This window comes from Desmodus rotundus, chromosome 4 (assembly GCF_022682495.2).
Source record: "Desmodus rotundus isolate HL8 chromosome 4, HLdesRot8A.1, whole genome shotgun sequence".
NCBI classification, from domain to species: domain Eukaryota; kingdom Metazoa; phylum Chordata; class Mammalia; order Chiroptera; family Phyllostomidae; genus Desmodus; species Desmodus rotundus.
Genome location: NC_071390.1, coordinates 175,218,053 through 175,237,352, shown reverse-complemented (window position 1 = coordinate 175,237,352; position 19,300 = coordinate 175,218,053). Strand labels below are relative to the sequence as shown.

At 56.6% G+C, this 19,300-nt stretch overlaps 1 protein-coding gene across 2 annotated transcripts in view; it reads right to left on the bottom strand.

Annotated features, from left to right (window-relative positions):
• The window catches only part of NKX3-2 (NK3 homeobox 2), a 32,905-nt gene extending 17,991 nt beyond the window's left edge, over positions 1-14,914 (bottom strand). Inside the window, exons 1-2 of one of the 2 annotated variants that reach the window (XR_008426706.2) lie at positions 13,868-14,914; positions 11,364-12,343 (exon numbers count right to left, since the gene is read on the bottom strand). Coding sequence is in view for 1 of the 2 variants with exons in the window: in XM_053922951.2 (XP_053778926.1) it covers positions 11,796-12,343; positions 13,868-14,318 (999 nt within the window). In the remaining variant the exon portion in view is untranslated. Of the gene's footprint in view, positions 1-10,634; positions 12,344-13,867 lie in introns of those variants that run through there. The other variant, XM_053922951.2, reaches the window with a different exon arrangement.
• Between the last annotated feature and the right edge of the window lie 4,386 nt (positions 14,915-19,300).

The following is a 19,300-nucleotide window of genomic DNA, read 5'->3' as shown; positions in this document are numbered from 1 at the left end:
CATTACTGCCTAGGAGATCTCAGACAAGCTGCACTCCCCTCTCTGCCTCTCTGTGGTCCCATCTGTAACATAGGGCCCTGAAAATGCATCAGTCTCTGGCCTCTCTGAGCTTTAGTTTTTGTCACTGGTGGCAGAGGACCCCAAGGTGGAGGAAGGAGAGGCCGGAAGGCTGAGGATCCAGCAAAGTCTATTCCCAGGGCCCCTTGAGGCGGGAGCACCACTGGGCAGGATCGCTTTGTCACTGCCTTCGGGAGGGAGGACCCCGGGGCCCAGAGTTCCCCCTGCCACATATGGTCTGTGGATTTAGGTGTCAAAAACCGGAGAATTAGAAATGGTAATTTTCCGTCATTATGGCTGAAACGCGATCTGTCACAACAACTGGAACATGTCTCCGCGCTAGCGAAAATAACGTTCGTGATTAGGAATCATTACGCACGTCAGGCCGAGTCCATTAAGTTGTAGGGAGAAATTAGCCTTGACGGGCGGAATCAAACTACAAATATACAGGCCTCGCCTTCAGGAGGCCGAGCTTCGGCCCCAGGGAGGAGGCGAGCCAGGGCCCGGTGTTTTCTTAATACGGGACTGCCCAGAGAATTAATACCCCCTTCCTCTACCCCCTCCCTGGGCTCCTCCTCCTTTCTTCACCACCAAGCCCCCACCCCAGGAGGGGGAGGGGGCCACAGAGGTGTCCCAGGCAGTAGCTGGAAGCTTTGAAGTCCTACAGGCCCAGGGGCGACTTCCTTGCTCACCACTTGTAAGCTGTGTGACCCTGCCCTAGTCACTTGACCCTCCTGAACTTTGCTCCCTCATCTGTAAAGGAAAGATAATCCCATCCACTTTCTGGGGTTCTCCTGAGGATTAAATGAGATCAAATATGGTCAGCACAGATCACTAGAGGTTCTTGGAACCTGTGAGACCCCCTCTTCCTTCCTGGACCCCCTGTCTCTGCTCCGCTGGGGACTCCCGTGATGGGTCTGCAGTGTGTGGCAGCGGGACAGGGAGAGGCGGAATGTGGCGTTAAGAAGCCAGAATCTCTGAAAATCACGGAGGGGTGAACTCAGAGCCATGTGCCTTCGCTAGACCTTGTACCACCCTCTCCACCATATCAAAAGGTATGACGAGGGGAACTGAGTTCTCCACCCCGCCTCCCCTTCAGGGCCTGCCCCAGACACCCGCACACAAGACCCGCGATGTCACCGGGAATCACGCTGTTAGTCACCAAGGATCGGTAAATGGGGTCCGAATTAAAAAAGCTTTCCTCTACAGGCTGCTGCCTCAGTCCCCGACGAAGATGAAAAGGCAATTTACTGTTCCCCCATGTCTCCCCAGTGGGACACTTGGGGGAAATTCTCCCCCTTCTGCAGGTGGGAAGAAGACACAGGGAGAGAGTCTGGAAAAGCTGGTCCTGGGCAGCCTTGCAGACTTCCTCAGTGCTTGATAGGTGCTAGGCACCAACTCCTAAGGGCTCTGCCTACCTCGTTTCCATGTGTCTCCCAGCCAAACTATGACTCCATTCTTCCACGAGGGAAACCGAGGGCTAGAGGTTAAGAAACTCACCCCAAAACCACGAAGCTGGGAAGAAGCAGAAGTAGGACCTGAGCCTGGCCCTGCCTCCAAAGCCTCAAATCACGCTGCCATTTCGACCTGCACAGTCATGGGTTGAACCTGGTTTTCTTTCCACCTTCGCCGGGGAGCGCAAGTTCTGCCTCTCAGAGAGACTGTTAAAATGAAGTGCACTAAGGAACCTAAAACATTTAGCTTGGTGCCTGACGGAGCTCACTCTCTCCGGGCCTTCTCCCCTGTAAATGGGAGCTCATCGCGGCGGCCCTGCGGTGGGGAGCCCAGCGGAAAGGCGGCCAGCGCTGAGCAGTTAGGAGCCACACAGTCTGGTTTGAACCCCAGCTCCGCCAGCAATAGCCGAAGCCTAGGGTGGATCGCCGAAGTGGGGTAGTAGTACCAGTAATTGCTGCCGGGAGGAATAAATGAAAGAATTTACGTAAAGCACTTAGGGAAAGAGATTAAACGCTAAATTAGGCGCTGGTTATCCGATCGTGATTGGCTCGCGCAGGCTGGGAGGGCTGCTTGGAGGGATAACAGCAGCTGCCCTCAGGCCCCTCCGGAAACTTCTCGGCGTTTCCAGCAGCTCTCAGCGCTAGTGACAGAGGACGAGGTTGCCTGGGTGCTGCGGCCGCGCCTCTTAGACGCTCCCGCAGGCCTTCCGCAGAAGGAGGAGTCCTTTAAAAGGGCAGAGCGACCGCACTCAGGGCCCTGGGCCCGGTCTCCACCCCCACGCACACTCGGAGCAGGGAAGGCTCAGAAAAGGCCCGAAAAGAAGGGACACAGAGACAGAAAGGCAGCCCGGAATAGACGTGGTGGAACCAGGAGGTAGCGACGCGGCGCTAGCCATCAGCGCACCGAAAGCTCTCCTACAAACATTCTACATCCCAGTGACCTACCTTGGCTGTTGCCACAAATAATCCCCCGCGCCCCTGCCCACTACCCCACAGCCCGCTCAACTTTCCTCCTGGCACTGACATTCCTGTCTCCCCTTAGACAGCAGCCTCCACCCGGGCGCGCGGGCCTGCCTCCGCGCATCCCTGGTGCTCAGAGTAGGCGCCTAACGATTCCTGCTGAAGTTGGACAAATACATGGATGAACCAGGAAAGGGGGCAGAAACAGGTCAGAGCTGTTCTAAAACAAAAAATCATTCTCTTCAAAAAAGAAACTAGGTTTATAGTTGCTCTCGAGCTCCCTTGAGGACCTGCCCTGGTGAGCACCTGTGAGGAGCAGGTCCCCCTTCCCAGGGCACACTGCGGCGGTCTTCCCGAGTGTGCTCCCGAGCTGCGTTGGCCTCCAGGTTGAATGTGAAGCTGAAGGCAGGACATCAGCCTCCCATGAACAGGAGGACCAGTTGTGGGGAGTATCTCACCTCCTGCAGCACTGTGCGAACAACTGTAAACCTAATGAATGGTAGACATCTTAGGAAAGAATTATTTAAAATAAATTCCTTTGCAGGGTCTTGTGCACTGAAGACGTCCACTGGGAAACAAGGCTCCCGCTTATGTATTCCTTTCCTCAACCTTGAAAGCCTGTATATTGAGTTAAAAACCCCAACTGCAGTTGCAAAGGGTCCACAGAACCTGCTGCCTCGAAGGTTTCCAGTGGGGCTGGACTGTTTTCACTGCTTTGGCTGTTTTGACAATCGCTCCACACTCCCTGACCACTTCTTACCATCTCCAGAGATAATGCTTTTAAATGGTAAGTTCTGCCTTTAACTTTGCAACACTTAGAGTCAGTTAGGCTGTGAGCACCATTGCTCAGGAAGCACAAGGCTCTGAGACTATCCCATCTTTGTTGGGGGATTTTTCTCTGTACTTTCAGCACAGCAGCTCCAGTGAGTTCTGCATGAATGGCCTAGTTTCAAATCCATGCTCTTTTCCTGTGGGGTTTTTCAGGATGAAATTCTCACTGCCTTCCCTCTGGAGAACCAGAAAGACCTCGCGCCTGAGTTCAGCTTTCCCAGCTGAGCATTCCTAGAGGAACCACCAGCTTCTCCAGCTCCCATGGCCTGAACTACCTGCCATGAGATTCCATGGAAATGGAGTGAAGAGTCCGTTCTTGAAGCATAAAACGCTGCACAGTAGGAATCTTTCCTCCAAAAACATGTGAGTGCTTACTATGTGCCAGTCCCTGAGCTGAGAATCCAGAGAGCTAGGGCAGTGGAAAACAGCCAACTCAACTAGCAGCAATGCTTTTAGCCCACAATCAGAACCCAACACTGGGGCGTGAGCCGGGGCTCATCCCAAGGGTTGGGGGCAGCCGAGGCACAAGGGTCTCCTGAGTGCAGTCCTTCCATAGGACCACCTGCCAATACCTCTCCAAGGGGGTCCACAGCCATTCTGCCCAGGTTTCTGCATTCTGTGGGACAGCTGGCCCTTTCCAGTCTGTCCAGTCTCCAAACTGGACCACTTACCCCCACTCCACATACATAAACCCCAAAGAAAATGTTTGTTCATAGCCATGATTTTTTACAACCCTTAGCTGGTCAGGTATTCTGTGCATTTTAGTGTGATCAAGCATGAGATGATATGTTTGTGTGGAGTTTGCTCACAGCTAAACCGGCTGCCTGGGTGTCAAAAAGAATCTGAAACCTGGTGGCCAGAGAACTTGACCCCAGACACGCCAGGCTCTCACACTCAGGTTTTCCCCCAGAACCTGTGCGCCTCTGGGGGAAGGAGAACTGGGTGAGGTTCTGGAGAGCTCCACTGGTCCCCCTGCCCTCCGCCAGCCTCACACCCACCAGTGGCCATGAGCTCAGAGCCAGGGGGGCCAAGTAGAAAGGAGGGTGGAGAGGGGACAGACAAGGACAAAGCTGAAGGATCTTGGTCCTTATTCATGAGTCCTCCCAATAGTATTGGATGTCAAAGAAGGACAGACCGGGCTAGGCAGTGGGGCGCTGCTGTACCAGCGCTCCGGGACCTGTCTTCCCAGCGGTCCCACGACCAGACAGCGCACGGTGGAGCCCTATGTCACTTACCAATGGGCCGAATGATGAGGCTCGGGACGGAGGAACGGACTCAGGAGGGACTTTTAATCAAAACTCGCGGGGAGGGTCGATTCTGAGAAAGCCTGAGACCTGTAAGCATAGGCCTTTAGAACACGGAGGGACTTAAGCCAGGCGAGGTCTTCCCTGTCAACCCGCTGTTTCTCTCACCGGCCCTGGGTCCTTGCGCGTCTCTTCTCTAGTCTTCCTCTACATTGTGCGTCTCTAGCTTACTTCCCCACAGTCCCGAGAGGCCAAGGACACAGCGCTCGACTTCCCCGAAAAGAGAAGGAGGGCCGGGGTCCTGGGCCTCCCTGGGAAGCAGGAATCCCCGGAAGACAGGGATTTCCGGAGGTCGCCGGGGGCCAAGACCCGCGCCCGAGGAATACGAGCTACACCTGCGCAAGGAGAATGGCAATTCCATCCACGCCCTTTGCAAAAACACAAGCAAACTCGTAGTGAGGCGGGACAAGCCCTCAGACCTGCGAATCCTTTGACGCTGCGGGGACAATTACGGACCATTTACAAGGTTATTTGAGCTCCTCGGCGACCTCTGACCCGAAGCAGCAATGTACCCTGCAAAGGCTGCAGTCTGGCTGCCCGCGCGCCGCAAGGCGTGGACCGGAGGGTACGCGGTGGTCCTGATTTGGCACCTGGGCGCTCCCTGGCCAACCCCGCCCCGCCAGGCCCCCGGTGAGGAGGGCAGCAGCACCCGCGCGCCTGTGTGCTTGTAGGTGCGTAAAAATCCCCGCCGCACAGCTCGGCGGTGCACCGAGGGAGGCCTTGGCGCGCACAAGGGGAGCCATTCAAAAATGTTAATAAGCTTATTAAAATAAGCGGCTTTACTAGCTCTTGTTTTACAGCGTGCTGCCCACCCTTGCTTTCTGGTGGACCAGGGGAGAGAAAGCACTTGTGGCATTTGGGTTTTTTCTTCTTCTTCTTCTTAACATGTTTTCCATCCGAGGACAAGGGACTCTCCGAAGCTCTGTGCGGGCCGCAGAGGTGGATTGGTTTCAAATCTCCTCCCTCCCAAGCACAGTGGGTGGGGAAAAGTCCTCTTGGAGAAAAAAGCTGGACTTTCCAATACAACTGACCACCCAGAAGAGACAGAAGAGAGCCCAGAGATAACGTTGCGGAGGCCTGGAGGGCAGCCCAAATCCTGTTTAAAAAAATAAAACATTACCCCCCCCCAAAAAAAACCGTGCTCTCAAAGGGCATGGCTCATTGTTTAAAGCAGAAAATGGCTTTGCCCGGTACCCCCACTCCAAACCAGAGGTGGCATGGACTCCAAACGTTTTCCAGCAGCCTTAAAAGCTGCCTCACAACTTTTTAAAAAATAGATATACAAAGGGAAGTTCATTGCCTAAGATTCATCAAGTCAGTGGCAAAAGCTGCCTCCTGCCTGAAAACTCCAGGCCTGAGGCAGAATCCCTCCACGGATCTCTAAGCCGTTGAACCCTATCTGATATTCCCACCCTGCAGTGTGCAGGCTGGAGAGACACACTTTGCACCTTGGGGTATGCAGGGTTTCCAGGGCCGCACTCCCCTAAGCGCCGGGGCACAGGCCCCAGTTGTAGGGAGCGCTGCTCCCCACGAGGCCTGGCAGGAGGAGACAGGTCAGGGACCGAAAGGTCACTCCGAGAAGCTCCCAGGGCTGTGCAGCCCCTGCCCTGCATCCTCATGCCAGAATTGCAAGTTGCAATTGCGGAAACAGTGAGTGGTGTGAGGCAGACGCCCCTGGAGACCCTCGGGCCCGTGCAGGGACCACGCGCTCCTGACTCCGCAAGGCTCCAGGCCCCCAACAGGGGCTGTGGGCGGGGCTCTCAGTGAGAAAACCCGGGTACTTGTGTGAGGGAGAGTGGATAGAGTGCGGGCCTTAGGCCGCAGAAGCGTATCACCCCGCGCACTCACGAAAGCCCGGAGGAAACTGCCCGGAGCGAGCTTACCTCGAAGGAGGCTCCAGGGAAAGTGATGCCCCAGCTCCCGCAGCTATCCAGTATTCCCTTGAACTTGACATCCCAACAGGAGCAGAGAGGTGCTATTCGCCGGCTTGACCAGTTCTGGTTCAGCTCCGTGTCTGCCAGAAGCCACGCTGTTGGCCTTCCCTGCCTGCCTGAGAGCACAGAGCTGCAACTGTAATAGCGCCCCAGGCGGGGTGCGAGCGTTTGCCCAGTTCTCACATTAGCGAATTGCCCCCCAAACGGACTGTTGTCTTTCCTTCATAGGAGGTACAGCCGCATACACACCCAACAGATTTGAAAGGAGTTCACCTTTCAGCATAACCTGGGCCCCCACTGGACCACCCCTGCTCACAGGGCCCTGGGAATCAATCTTCTTTTATAAATGCTTTAACGATTTGAACAACCCGATTTCTGTTGAATAACTTCTATGTGTAACTACAGAAAAAAAACTTGATTTATTACATGATGTAACCATTTACAGTACAACACACTTTTTTTTTTGCAACCTTGCTGTGGTATTTGTGGCATTTCCTCATTTTTAAAACATATTTATCAGGAGAATTGGAAACGTGTGGAGGTCCCGTGTCTGCACACCTGAGGACCCTTCACCGAGCACACCACGGGGCGCTTGGAAACCTCTGCCGGAGGCAGGAGTTCAAGGAAGATTGTCTCGTATCAGCCAACTCAGCACTGCCCAGAAGTTAATAATAATAATAATGGTGACAATAATAGAAAGTCCATACCTGTTGTATAGTGCTTTTTGGTTTTCAAAGCATACCCACACTTTGTGATCCAACCACCCCACAGCCAAACCTGGGGGAGGTCAGCCCTGACAGGCCATCCACCCTACCGTCTCCAATCCTAGGCTTCCAATCCCTGACTCCGTCCCTTAAGGGCCAGTGACTTTCAAGCAAATCACGTTGCCTCTTTGAGCTTCAGTTTCCCCATCTTTGAACTGGGCTAAGGTGGCCACGGGGAACTGGGGTGGGACAGCGTGACACCCACACAGATGGAGTCACCGTGACTGTTGCTGTTGTCCTTGGGTATTCCATGGCTGCTCCTCCAGGCCTCCCTCAGATTAGGAGCCTCTGTTCGTGCTTCCTTCGTGGCTCATGGAGCAGCCTTCACGGTTGACCTTGGCCCCTGCAGTAGCCAGGCACCACCAGCCAGTGCAACTACCCGCCTCTACCTACCTGCAGAGCGCTTTCAAGCATTTGCTGTGTCCTGCAGTCCCCACGCACTCGGGGTGGTTCCCAGTTAAGATTGTTGTCAGGAGGAGGTTGGTGACCTGCAAGATTGAAGCCCCACAGTGTCTCCGCTGGGCTGTGGCCTGGGCCCCAGCACCTGTGCTTCTTGGCCTCGCTCCTCTTCTCATGCCTTTGGCCCAGTTTCTCCTCCACCAGTTTCGAGGGATGGGTTTTGGGAAATGTCTAGTTCTCCCTGGGGCTCAGAGTCTGTTGGCGATGGCTTTTCTTAAAGCAGGAGTTGTTCTGTAAAGCCAGGGGGACTCCATGGACTCGCGGGAGTGGGGATTCTATCCTGGTGAACCCCAAGGAACATGGGTGAAGTGTCAGCCTGGCTGCCACCGAACTCCAGCAGCCAGTTGGGAGTGTGAGTCACAGGACGCTGCCTGGAGGATGCCTGCAGGGCTTGGGTGAGGTCCTGCCCGGGTGGGACGCTAGCTGTGGCTCTACCAAGCCCACCAGTTTCTGCTCCACCTGACGCCACTTCTTCGCAGCCTCTCAGGGTTGGGGACGTGGCTACCACTACACCACCTGTTAGAGGCATGGGGTCCTAGTATTTTAGTCCCCCTCAGACCTTCTCAAATGGAGTCAGATTCACTGTCACCCTCTCCCCCTTTGCTAGAGCTGCCGTGAAGCCATTTACTTGCAGAAGGGAACCCATCCCCACACTCCCCCATCTTGGCCAAGCTTTTCCCAGCTACTCTTGGGGGTCTGAGAGCCCCTCAAAACCCCTTCACTCACTGGGAGTGAGACTCAGCTTGGGATCACCAAGGTCAAGCCCCACAGGCTGATGGGCAGGAAGGGAAGTTTGAATTACACACACATCAGAGATGCCTGGGAGCCAATGAATCCCAAATTTGCAGCCCCCAACGAGATTTGTGGGCTGAACCTTCTTGATCCTTGGGACCAATTTCGGAACGGGTCACAGCGTGTTCCACCCCTTTTCTAGTATTCCTCCTGCCTTAGTTGACCCATGTCTGGGTGTGGGTCCTCAGTGGTCCCCAAAGCCAGCTCTGAGATTCGCTAAGGGTGGAAAGGGTCTGAGAAAGCAGAAGCGTTCAGAAGCCCACTGGGCTCAGGCGGCAGGGTCTCCCTGCGGCCAGACCCATGGGTTCCGAGCGCTCAGAGCAGGGATCCCCTGAGGCAGGGAACAGGACCAGCTGCTTCTCATCTTTTAAAAAAAGTGAGTGCAGAAGGAAGAGGGAATGAAAATAGTTACACCGCCAACTTCCAACGGGAGCCGCGTCTGCGGTGTGGGGCCCATTAAAGACACCAGCCTTGGGTCGCGAAATGCAGTGGGAAATCCACAGAGGCCAGGCTGCACCGGGGGCTGCCTCAGCCTCCTGACTCAGATCTCACAGCCACGGGGCGGTTCTGAGTGAAACTGCAACAATCCCGGTCAGACTTAATTCGTTTGAGTCATTTCCCGCGGGCCTCTCGAGCCAGCCCAGCAGAATTGGCCTAGGTGGGGAGCCCGAAGAGGGTGCGAAAGAGGTAGGGACGCCGCCTGCCTTCTCGGAAGAAACTGCCCAGTTCTCCTGACTCCAAACCCTCAAAGGTGGAGCACAAACTACCCTTTTAGGACGCAGCCACAACCAACTGCCATTTTCAGAAGGGGGAAAAATCAACCCCCCCCCCTAAAATAAAATCAATAGTGGCGACCTCCGGAGAGAAAGGAGGAGATTCTAGCATTATCCGAAATGTTCTTTTTACCAAAAAATGCATTCATGAGTAGGAAATTAAAATAGAAGCCTTAAACATGTTACAAAGAAACAAAATGATTGCAGGAGCCGTTTGGAAGGTAGTTGGACTTGGGGGTGAGGATGCGCACTTCCCGAGAGCCTGTGCCTTTACCTTCGCATTTCTCTGTTTCCAGAAGAGGGGAATAGCTTCTTAAAGGCTGATGGAGACTCTCCACTCCGCCTGGCCCGAGGTGCTGCAGAGGCCCAGCCAAGGCCTTTGGGGCACCAAGGCTGGGGGTGGGGAGTGGGAGGGTGAGGAGTTGGTGTCCCGAGATTTGGTGAGGTCACGGGCAGAGGAGGAGGGCGGGTCGGCCCTTCCGCTCCGGGTGAAACTGAAAGTAGCTTCGGGCTGGTTTCAGCGTTTCCTAGCTCAGGCTGCGCACCAGGGACACTGTGGCTTTAACCCCTCCTTGCGCTCCCGGGGCCAGGGTGAGCGAAGGGTAGAGGAGGGCATTTTGCTCTGGTGGAACCATGGCGTTCTGGGAACTCTGGGAACACCGGCAGGGCTTGCTCATCTGTAGAATGGGGTAACAACCAACCCTCCCCCGGCCCATTCTGTGCCCCAGCCTTGGGCTTCTGTGCGGATCCAATGACGCTGGCCCCTGAGGAGTGGAAGTACCATTTGTACCTGGCAGAGGTCAAAGCGCAGGTGCCCCGACCCGGGAAACACTCTATTGTCTCCTCCTTCACCCTAATCATTTCAGAATCTCAGCGAAAGTTTTTGCTGGCCTATTCTAGAAACAAAACAAAACCAGAATCACTTCAGAGCAACCTTGGGAAGTTGGAAAGCAGAGAGGATGTAGCAGTTGGAGGGGTCAGCAGGTTAAGGTGAGAGATGACAATTGGCCTCGGGTTTGGCTATGGGCTCTTCCTGAACTCTGAAACCAATGCCCACGAGGAAAAGGGAACCGGTGGGATCCATTCCTGATCTAGTGGGATTCATCTTTGCTTCTTGCAAAGACTGGGAAACCTTGATTTCCTGGGCTGCACAGGCCTACACCCTTCCAGTGGGGCTGCCCCCAGGAGCAGGCATCCTGGGTCCCAGACTGAGAAGTTGGGAAACTGTACCCCAGATATTTCCATGTTTCTGGTTTCCCCAAAGCCCGGCGGAGAGAAGCTCAGAGAAAACAAAGCGTCCAGGAAGGCATGTTAAACTAAAAGTTTATAAATTAAAGGGAAAAAATACAGCGATAGCGTTTCCAAACTTCACAAATCTTTTTAACGTTAATAGTCTAGTTGAGTGCACAGTGCCCTTAAGGAGGCGAAAAGCGGCAAGGTTGACAAGAGGCTGACAAGGTCGCCAGTCTTAGGGGAAGGAACGGGGATGGGACAGTCCCGGGTCAGGACGCAGGAGTGGCAGAGAGTGGACAGGAGAGACAAAGGGCCCGGCCGCTGAACTGCGGAGGACACCACGGAAAGGCTGGTCAGGGATATTCACATTGAATACAAAAATAACCGTCATTTGAATACAAACAACTTAAAAGTGCTACAAGTTTTAACCTCCTTTTAAAAAAATAGAAAGAAAAAATTTCTGCGAAGGGATGCCGGGGGTCGAGTTTGCTCTCTCCTTGTCTGGGGGTTTCAGGAGCTTCCCAGTTTCTTGAGGCCCTGGACCTCAAAGAGGAAAGCTGGGGGGTGCCCTGTGCTCATAGGTTTCCTTCTTTACATTCAGCATCCAACTGGGCGCCCTCACCCGAGCTCTGACACCAGGGAGGGGTAGGACAGAGGGCCAGAAAACCAAACCCTTCACGGCTCAAACCAACCCCTGGCCTGGGGTTTCTAGAGGCTGCCAGAGTTTCACACCCCTTTGTTACAAATGCAATTTCCAGAAATAATAGATATGTAGATACACATAGATTGGTAGCATGGATACCATGAACTAGTGTGGCCTAGCGCACGAAGCTCCCGGCAGGCCTGAAATTCAGGGGATTCAGGCTACGTGGTCTCCAGGAGCTCTCTCCACTCCGGGGAAACGCCATCCCCTGGCAGATGCAATCCCCATCCAACGCCGTCCTGATAATAAATAATGTCTAAAGGCTTCCAGGCAGGTGGGAGGGGGGCGTGAGGGAGCAGGGCCCCTAGGCCGCAGGGTGCCTCTGTTCAAATTGGAAAAAGGCGCCCCCCTCCGGGCAGACTTAGTCTTGTCGCCAAGGCGCTCGTCCTGGATAGAAGGGCCAGGGCTGGATTTCATCCTCCACTAGACCCCTCGGCTGGGCGCCCCTGTACAAAGCACAACCTGCACGGCCGTCAGCGGCCCTCTGGAGCTGGGGAGCCGGGATCGTTCCCTGCCTCGCCCCAGGCCGGCTCACTGCGTGCCCGCGGCGGCCGCGCACGTAGAGAGCGCCCAGCCGGGGAGGCAGTAGTAAGGATAATAGTAGGAGGGCTGCAGTGGCAGCAGCGAGGGTGGCCGCAGCACCTCCCCGGGCAGGTACTGTCTCTGGTCGTCGCGCACCAGCACCTTCACCGCCACCTTCTTGGCGGCGGGCGCGGAGGCCAGCAGGTCGGCGGCCATCTGCCGGCGCTTGGTCTTGTAGCGACGGTTCTGGAACCAGATCTTCACCTGCGTCTCGGTGAGCTTCAGCGACGCGGCCAGGTCCGCGCGCTCGGGCCCCGACAGGTAGCGCTGGTGGTTGAAGCGGCGCTCCAGCTCGAAGACCTGCGCGTGGGAGAAGGCGGCCCGCGAGCGCTTCTTACGTGGCTTGGGAGCCACCGGCTCCTCCTCCTCCTCCGCGCCGCCCGCCGGGCCAGCGCCGCCGCCGCTGCTGCCGCCGCCTCCCGCACCGCTACACAGCGCCGGCACGCGAGCGCCTTCGGGACCGACGCCTTCATCCTCTGCCCTCGGGCTGCGGTCGCCTGCGGACCCCAGAGGAAACAGAAACGAGACCCTCAGCACTGCGGAGGAGTGAGGTCAGGCCTCAACTTCGGGGGTGGAGGCAGGGGTGGAGAATGGAAACGTCTCGACCCCACCGGAGTGGCGGGGAGGGCCTAGACGCCGGAGGTTCCTGGGGACAAGTCTCAGAACCCCGTCCCGCTCACTTCCCGCAGCTAGGCCTGTTGGGTGCAGCCAAAGGCCTCCGCCACGCTTTGGACGCTGTGCGGCCCAGCTGCCCCTGGTTCCCCTACCTGAGCTGCACGCTCCCCCCAGTAACATGGGGCACTGAGCCTGATTATCCTCCATTATCCACTGGAATGTGTCCCTAACCACCTTCTCGGCTTGGGATTCTAGATTGCGTTTCTGTCTCCTTCCTTGAGTCCCCCCGTCTCTCCACACTGAGGCTCAGGCGTAAGGGTCCGCGCGGCACACAGGCCTCGGCTGCACGGAAAGGGAAGATGGGGGGACGGATCCTGGGCACAGAGATACTCAGTCTTCTGCCTCCAACCGCCCAGAACTGCTGCGAGGAGCGCGGCAATGGGCTGCCCCCAGGCCTCGGGCGGACTTCTCCCTCTCTCTTCCAAGGATATTAGACAAGGGGTGGGGATTGGGGGTGACTAGAGCAGGGCGTCTCTGTCTAGAGTCCTTGCATCCGAATCTGACGCCAGCTCCTCGGCTATTTCCGCACTCTCCCCACAGCCCCCTAGCAGAGAGGTCCGGCGCTCCGGCCTCTGGCGGACACCATTTGCCCGGGGCCCGAGTGAGGCCTACTACATCAGCGTCCACCCGACCAGGGCAGGCACTAGGGTCTTTCTGACCGCAGGAGTTGCCAGCCCGTGGCGGAGGAGGTCCCTCTTTCTGCTGCGTCTGGGACGACTTAAATCAGCCCATCTGCCTTCAGTTGGCTGCTGGCTGCTGGCTTTGCCTCCAGCTCAGGTGTCCTCAGCCCATAACAGCTTTGCAGGCCCTGGGGTCTGAGAAAGCTAAACAAACCCTCCTCCCAAAGCCTGGACTCAGAGATCCTCGGCCTGCGGCCCACTGGAAGGTGTCCCTAGCTACCTGTCGTTGAGCTGCGGAGCCCGGCTCCGGGACCTCCAGTTCGGAGTGCCTCTGCTCGTTGGGCGAGGGCCAGGGTGCTAGGTGTCTGGGCCCCTCGCTCTCCCCCTTAACTGATTTGGGGGTGGGGGATTGGAGGCAGACACGTCCAGCCGAAGGCATTGATGATGGACTCAAATCCAGGGTGCAATGTTCCCTCCCAGCCCCGCCTGGAGGACGTCTCAGGCCTCGTCCCAGGACGCAGGGCTCTGAGGGCTCTCTGGACTTCTCTCGGGCTCAGTTACCGGCGGGTTAGAGCAGCCGGCGCCAGAGTGCAGGACTTTGGGTCTGGGTCAGCCCCTGGGCCCCGGGGTGCAGGGTGCTCACGGCAGGCCCACCTCATTCGACTAGGCTGACCTCCTTGCGCAGCCCCTCAGCCCGGCCCCCGTCCCCGGGAACTCTCAGCGAACCTGAGATGCTGGCGGACATCTCGCTGTCGCTCCGGCCGGCGGCTTCCTCCTCCAGGTCCTTGGCAGCCGGCCGCACGAGGCCCAGGGTCCCTCCGGCACCGCTGGACCGACTGGCCCTCGGCTCCTCCGCGCCGCGCCGCGTGCCGTCGTTCTCCTCGCTCAGCGCCGAGTCGGAGTCCCAGCCACCCGGGCTCTCGGAGGTCCTCCCCGCAGCTGTTCTGGTCCCGGCAGGCGACGCCAGCAAAGAGTCCTCCGCGCCCCCCAGCGCACCCGCGTCCGTCTCCCCAAAGAGCCGCCAGCAGCAGACAGCGGGCGCCCCAGCCACTGCTACCGGTGTGCCGCCGGATACCGGGCGCCCCTCTGGCACCGGCAGCCCCCCGCGCTCCTCTTTCTTATTGAGGATCGCCTGGATGGAGAAGGGCGTCAAGGTGTTGGTACCGCGCACAGCCATCTGCGCCGCGGGCCGGAGCGGCCGGCCGGCCGGGCGGCTGGGGCGCGGGGCAGCTCCGAGCTGGACAGAGCGCGCGGGCCGCCGCAGCTCGAGTAAGCCCCGCGCGCGCGAGGCCCCTGCAGCCCACTCCTTTGCAGTCCAGTAGCCCCCGCCCCGCTCTGGCTGGGATCAGCGCCGACCCTCACCCCTACTTCCGAGGCTCACCCGGCCCGGAGACCCCCCTCCCTCCCAGTCCAGCGCCAGACGCTCTCCTTTCGCTGCTCAGCTGAATTATCTCATCGCCTGGCGCCCCTGAGGGGCGGCCCGGGGCTGGCCCCTCGGAGGATGCAGGGGGAGGATCCGCGGGGGCCCCTTCGCGGCTGCAGTCCCCTCCTAAGCGCCTCCGGAGCGCACGACCAGAATCACTTTTTCTTTGCGCCTCTGACTCTTCCCCGCCTGCAGGATTTCGCTCCTGGCTCGTCCTCTCCCTTCCCTGCCAGGCCCGCTCTTCCGGAGCCCACCCCCGGCGGCGGCGGCCGCTGGATTCCGACAGGAGCGGGACACCTTTTTACCCCCTGCCTTGGTTTTATCTGTTTCTTCTCTCTTTCCTTCCCCAGCGTTCCAGCGTAGCCCCCTCCCGCTCGGGTGTCATTCCTCACCGCTGAGTGACAGCCGCCCGCCACGCCCCTTCACTGGGCCGGCCTTGGGCGCTCCCCGCCGCCCATTGGCTGGCTCCGGCGGGGCGACGTTCACTGTAACGGACAAAACTGGGCTCGCTGAACCGAGAAAGTCAGGGTCTGACTTAACCCCTTTCCTCCCAAGTCCGGGCCACGAAGCATCCTCCAGGAACAAGAAGGCCCCAGACACGCTGCCCCAGAAACCGCGGTTCTTGCCTTTGCGCATGTGTTCACCTATTCCCGCGCTTTTAGGGACCACTAGGTTTAGTTGAGTCAGTCTGGGGGGAAATCCAAGATAACGCAGTTCCATAAATCACGCGTGTATTTTTCGTTCTCTGGAGAGGTTCACAGATACGAAGAACAAAGTGCTTCTTTCTCCCCCTTAGAGTTTCGCGGCTCTTCCTTGCTAATTCTTTTCGCTAAAATAATCAGTTAATTAAAATCACTCTATTATTTTTTTTCCTCGTTGCATTTTATTTGATTCGATTTCTGTAGAGGAATTGAAAAGAAAAAAATGGTACAGTTAGAATTAAAGTTAGTGAGAAATTGGAAGGCACCTTTAGAAGAGTTTCTGGACATTGCCTGATTACTCCCTGTCGATACTGTATGTAATTGGAGTTAGTTAAATTTTACACCAGGAATAAAAGAAAAACCCTTCCAATCTGTTCTTTAAATATTCTGTTACTTGTGATTTGAATAAGATTAAAAGATATGCGTTTGTTTAAAAGAATTTCTAGGAATTACCATAGTAATGTTTCTGAACGGACATTAAATGCTCTTAAAAAAAAATAAGTAGCAAGCACATTGTTTTCTGCAAAAGAAGGAACCAAGCTAAGAAACACAAACATTGTGGGTGTATCAAAACATTTGTTTCTTATTTATGTTGTTTATTTTTAAATAAAAAATTTACTCCAGCACCATACTTTACTGTCTTCCATAAACTTCACCAGAGGTTTAACTTAACACCAGATACACAACTTGAACCATTAAGTCAGTTTAAAGAACTGTGATTTTAATTTAGTAAATTGCGGGGACTGGTGTTTTTGGTGTCACTAAAATAAATAGCATTTCCCCTCGCTGCTTTCTCTTTGGCGGTTCTTGCTCTGAACCGCAGGATGCAATCCACCCACTAGGCACAGTTTCCAGGCTCAGCGGGGAATTTTGCAGCATCTCCACCTTCCAGCATTCCAGCTGCGTGACGCTTTCCTTCACACACCGCACTGCGTGCAGATCCTGTATTTCGGCGGGGGCGGGGGGGGGGGCTCGTACTTGAAGAGGTCATTACCCTTCATAACTCTTTACGATGACATCAGGGTTTTTTAGAGAAAGGTGTTTAAATCTGGTGTCCGTATCCGGCAAGTGTTAAGGAACCGGAGGCTCTTCAGGCCGGGAGGGGAACCGAACAGGTTTCAAAAGAAAACGTGCCCTTTCCTTCCTCCCTCCGACCTTTATTTATTCTCTAGATCACCTCCACCTTCCCATCCTAAGCAATTGGTTGTCATAATCTAGGGTCAAGCGGAGGAGGAGGCTGAGCCAGGTGGCCCAGAAGGTGAGGGCTGGGCGGGCGTGAACTGTGTGTCTCATTGCGGGGTTAGGACTTGGTGTGGACAAGTCACAGTGTGTGAGTCCGGGCGCACACGCAGGCAGAGATGTTCGGGGACCGAATAACTCAATGTCAGAGTAACTTTGGGGGCTATCCAAAGACTGACTTAGTTGCCCCCCATTTTTAAAAGAACCCCAAATCAAAGTAGGATACAGCCCTTGACACAGGCTGGGGCAGAGGAGTTCACGGGATGGAAAGCTGCGGTTCGGGGATTCTGCGTGTAACAGAGTGGCGGCATTCCGCGGCTTCAGGGGCGCGCAGCCCGGGAGCGTCGTGTCCTCTCCGGCAGCTGCGGCGGTCAGCCGATCTCTAGGTCTGGCGAACGGCTGGCTGCAGGCAGGGCCGGGAGTTGAGTGTCGGCGGAGTGTGAACAGAAGGGCCTGGAGGCTGCTCCTAATAAGGGCTTGGGTGGGAACGAAAAGGCTTTGCGGGACGGTGAGCAGAGGTGGTCGGAGGCACAGAGATTTCGCCGGGTACGTGCAGAGAAAAGGCTGGCGAGGGGGTGTATGTGGCGAGGACTCAGCAGGTCAGCGCGTAACGCAGACCCGGAGATCGACGGGGAAAGGGAGGCATCCGCGCACGGGCGCGCGCGGACCCGGCTTCCAGTCCACCGAGGGCGATTGGCTCCGGCGTGGCTGCGAGCTAGGGGAACCCACGGCTGCAGGCCCACGCCTGGAGTTCGGTCCGCGCGGCGCTCCGGCCTGGGCCGACCGCAGGAATCCGCAAAGCCGAGGAGCCGGGCCGACCCGCCAACCTTCGAGGGGATACCGGCTCGCTCCGCGCAGTGCCTTCCTCCTCGGCCCCCTGCCTGGGTCTTTCCTGGTCTTCTCCCCTTCCAATCTTCTCTCCTCCCCGCCATCTCCTTTTCCTCCTCCGCAGTTTGGTTCCTGCTCACCCTCTACGTGCCTCCAGAACAACCCGGGTCCGAGGCGCTGCTGGGCGATGAGGCTTTCCCCGGTCCGCTGGCGGGGCATGGGATGGGGGTGGGAGAGACGAGGGGCTGGACACGGAGAAACGCCGGCTCTTCCCGCGCGCGCCGGGCAGCTGCCGCCACCACGCTCCACGCCCGTGCCGCCCTCCACCTGCGCCCTCCACCGTCCCTGTTCCTCGGGGGAAGAGTTGCCATCTGTGCTCCCGGTGGCCGAGGGCGCGCTCCAGGGGCTGCTCTACAATGGGAGGCCACGCAGGACTTGTTTCAGACGCTGATGACCTTGACTGAAGACACTGGCCTTTTCTGAGCCAGTTTCCAGCCCTTTAAAACGAGGGCTTGTACCGGGTGCCCACCGAGGCCGCTGCAGAACTGTGCGAACTGGTGGGACGGCCGGAGGCTCCGGTGCAGGCTCTTGGGAGCCAGGTCCAGGCGGAGGCCGCACCGGGGGCTGACCGACTGTCCGCATGGGCAGGCTCCCGTGGGGGCTCCAGGAATTCCAAGTGCCAAGCGACTTGTCACTTTCCCGTCCTTCCCCTCCCCCCGCCCCCCAGCTCCAGAGTTCCTAGGTCATCCGTTTCGTGCAGGGTTTTGTCCCGCACGTGGTCCAGGTGTAGACTGCACACGGAAGCATTGCTCTGGGCCGAGGAAGCTTTGTATTGAAAGAAATGCTGTTCCCCAGCGAAGTTCCAGGAGCCGCAGCCTATTGTTTTATTTAATCCACATAACCTGAGGGCGAGGGGAGCAGACCCATGATTATCCCCACTTTGCAGATGAGGAAACGGTCACAGTTTAAATGGCTCGACCGTCAATAAGTGGCTGAATCAGGATTCGCATCTGACTTTGTCGAATGCCAACCCTGTTGGGTTTTCTATTCTAACCGGCTTTGCTCATAAACCTTCACGTTTCTTTTCTTTAAATGTTTCTCACCGTCCTCCTGGCCCATTTCATTGGACTCATTCATCCGAAAAGGAGCCCGGAACTTAAGGAAATCAAAGAAGGAATTAGGCAGGCAAATCGAAGGGTTTTTCTGTCTTGTGCATTTGAAAACAAAAGACGCCCAGGCCTACGGACCTGAGCCTAAGACTTGTTACGTGGAAAGAGAGAAACATCATTGTGATTTCAATCAACACACTAAACCCTGCGTCGAGGGAGACAACCAGGGGATGGAAGTTTGTTGGCGTCAGAAATACGGGGACCTGGGCTTTGCTCGAGGCTCTGCGGTGCAGCGATGTGACCTCACGGAGGACACGTTCTCTTCGGATCTCCAGTTCTCTCACCTGTAAAAAGCCAGGGGTAGAGATCGCATCTCAGGTTTATAAACTCAGGTCCCGTCTGCACAACCCGCCTGGGTACAGTGGAGGACGAGCGCCACCTAGCGGGCACCCCTGCAGCATACGTGGCGTGCGGATCTAGTGAAGCACCGAAAAGAAAATGCTGGTTTCACAAAAGAGAATGTTGTTGCTGTTAGTTGTCTGTCTCCACAGTCTCACGTTATCAGTGATCTAGTAGCGGAAGCGTTTCTTTAACAAAAGACTCATGCAGACACAGCCCGGATCCCCGCTGAAGACTCACCTCACTCCAGGGCAGGAGGGGAGTATTGGGGCCGGGCAGGGTTAGGTGGGGATCCGTTCTAGAACCCAGGGGGCTGCAGAGCCCAGAGACCTCCTGGCCTAACACATCCTGGATTCCTCTGCGACGGCTCCTCGGGCTACCTCTGGTGCGTAGGCGACCCGGGCTTCCAGCGCATGCTGATGCCGGGCACCTGCAGGCTGCATGCTTGATGGAGTCATCG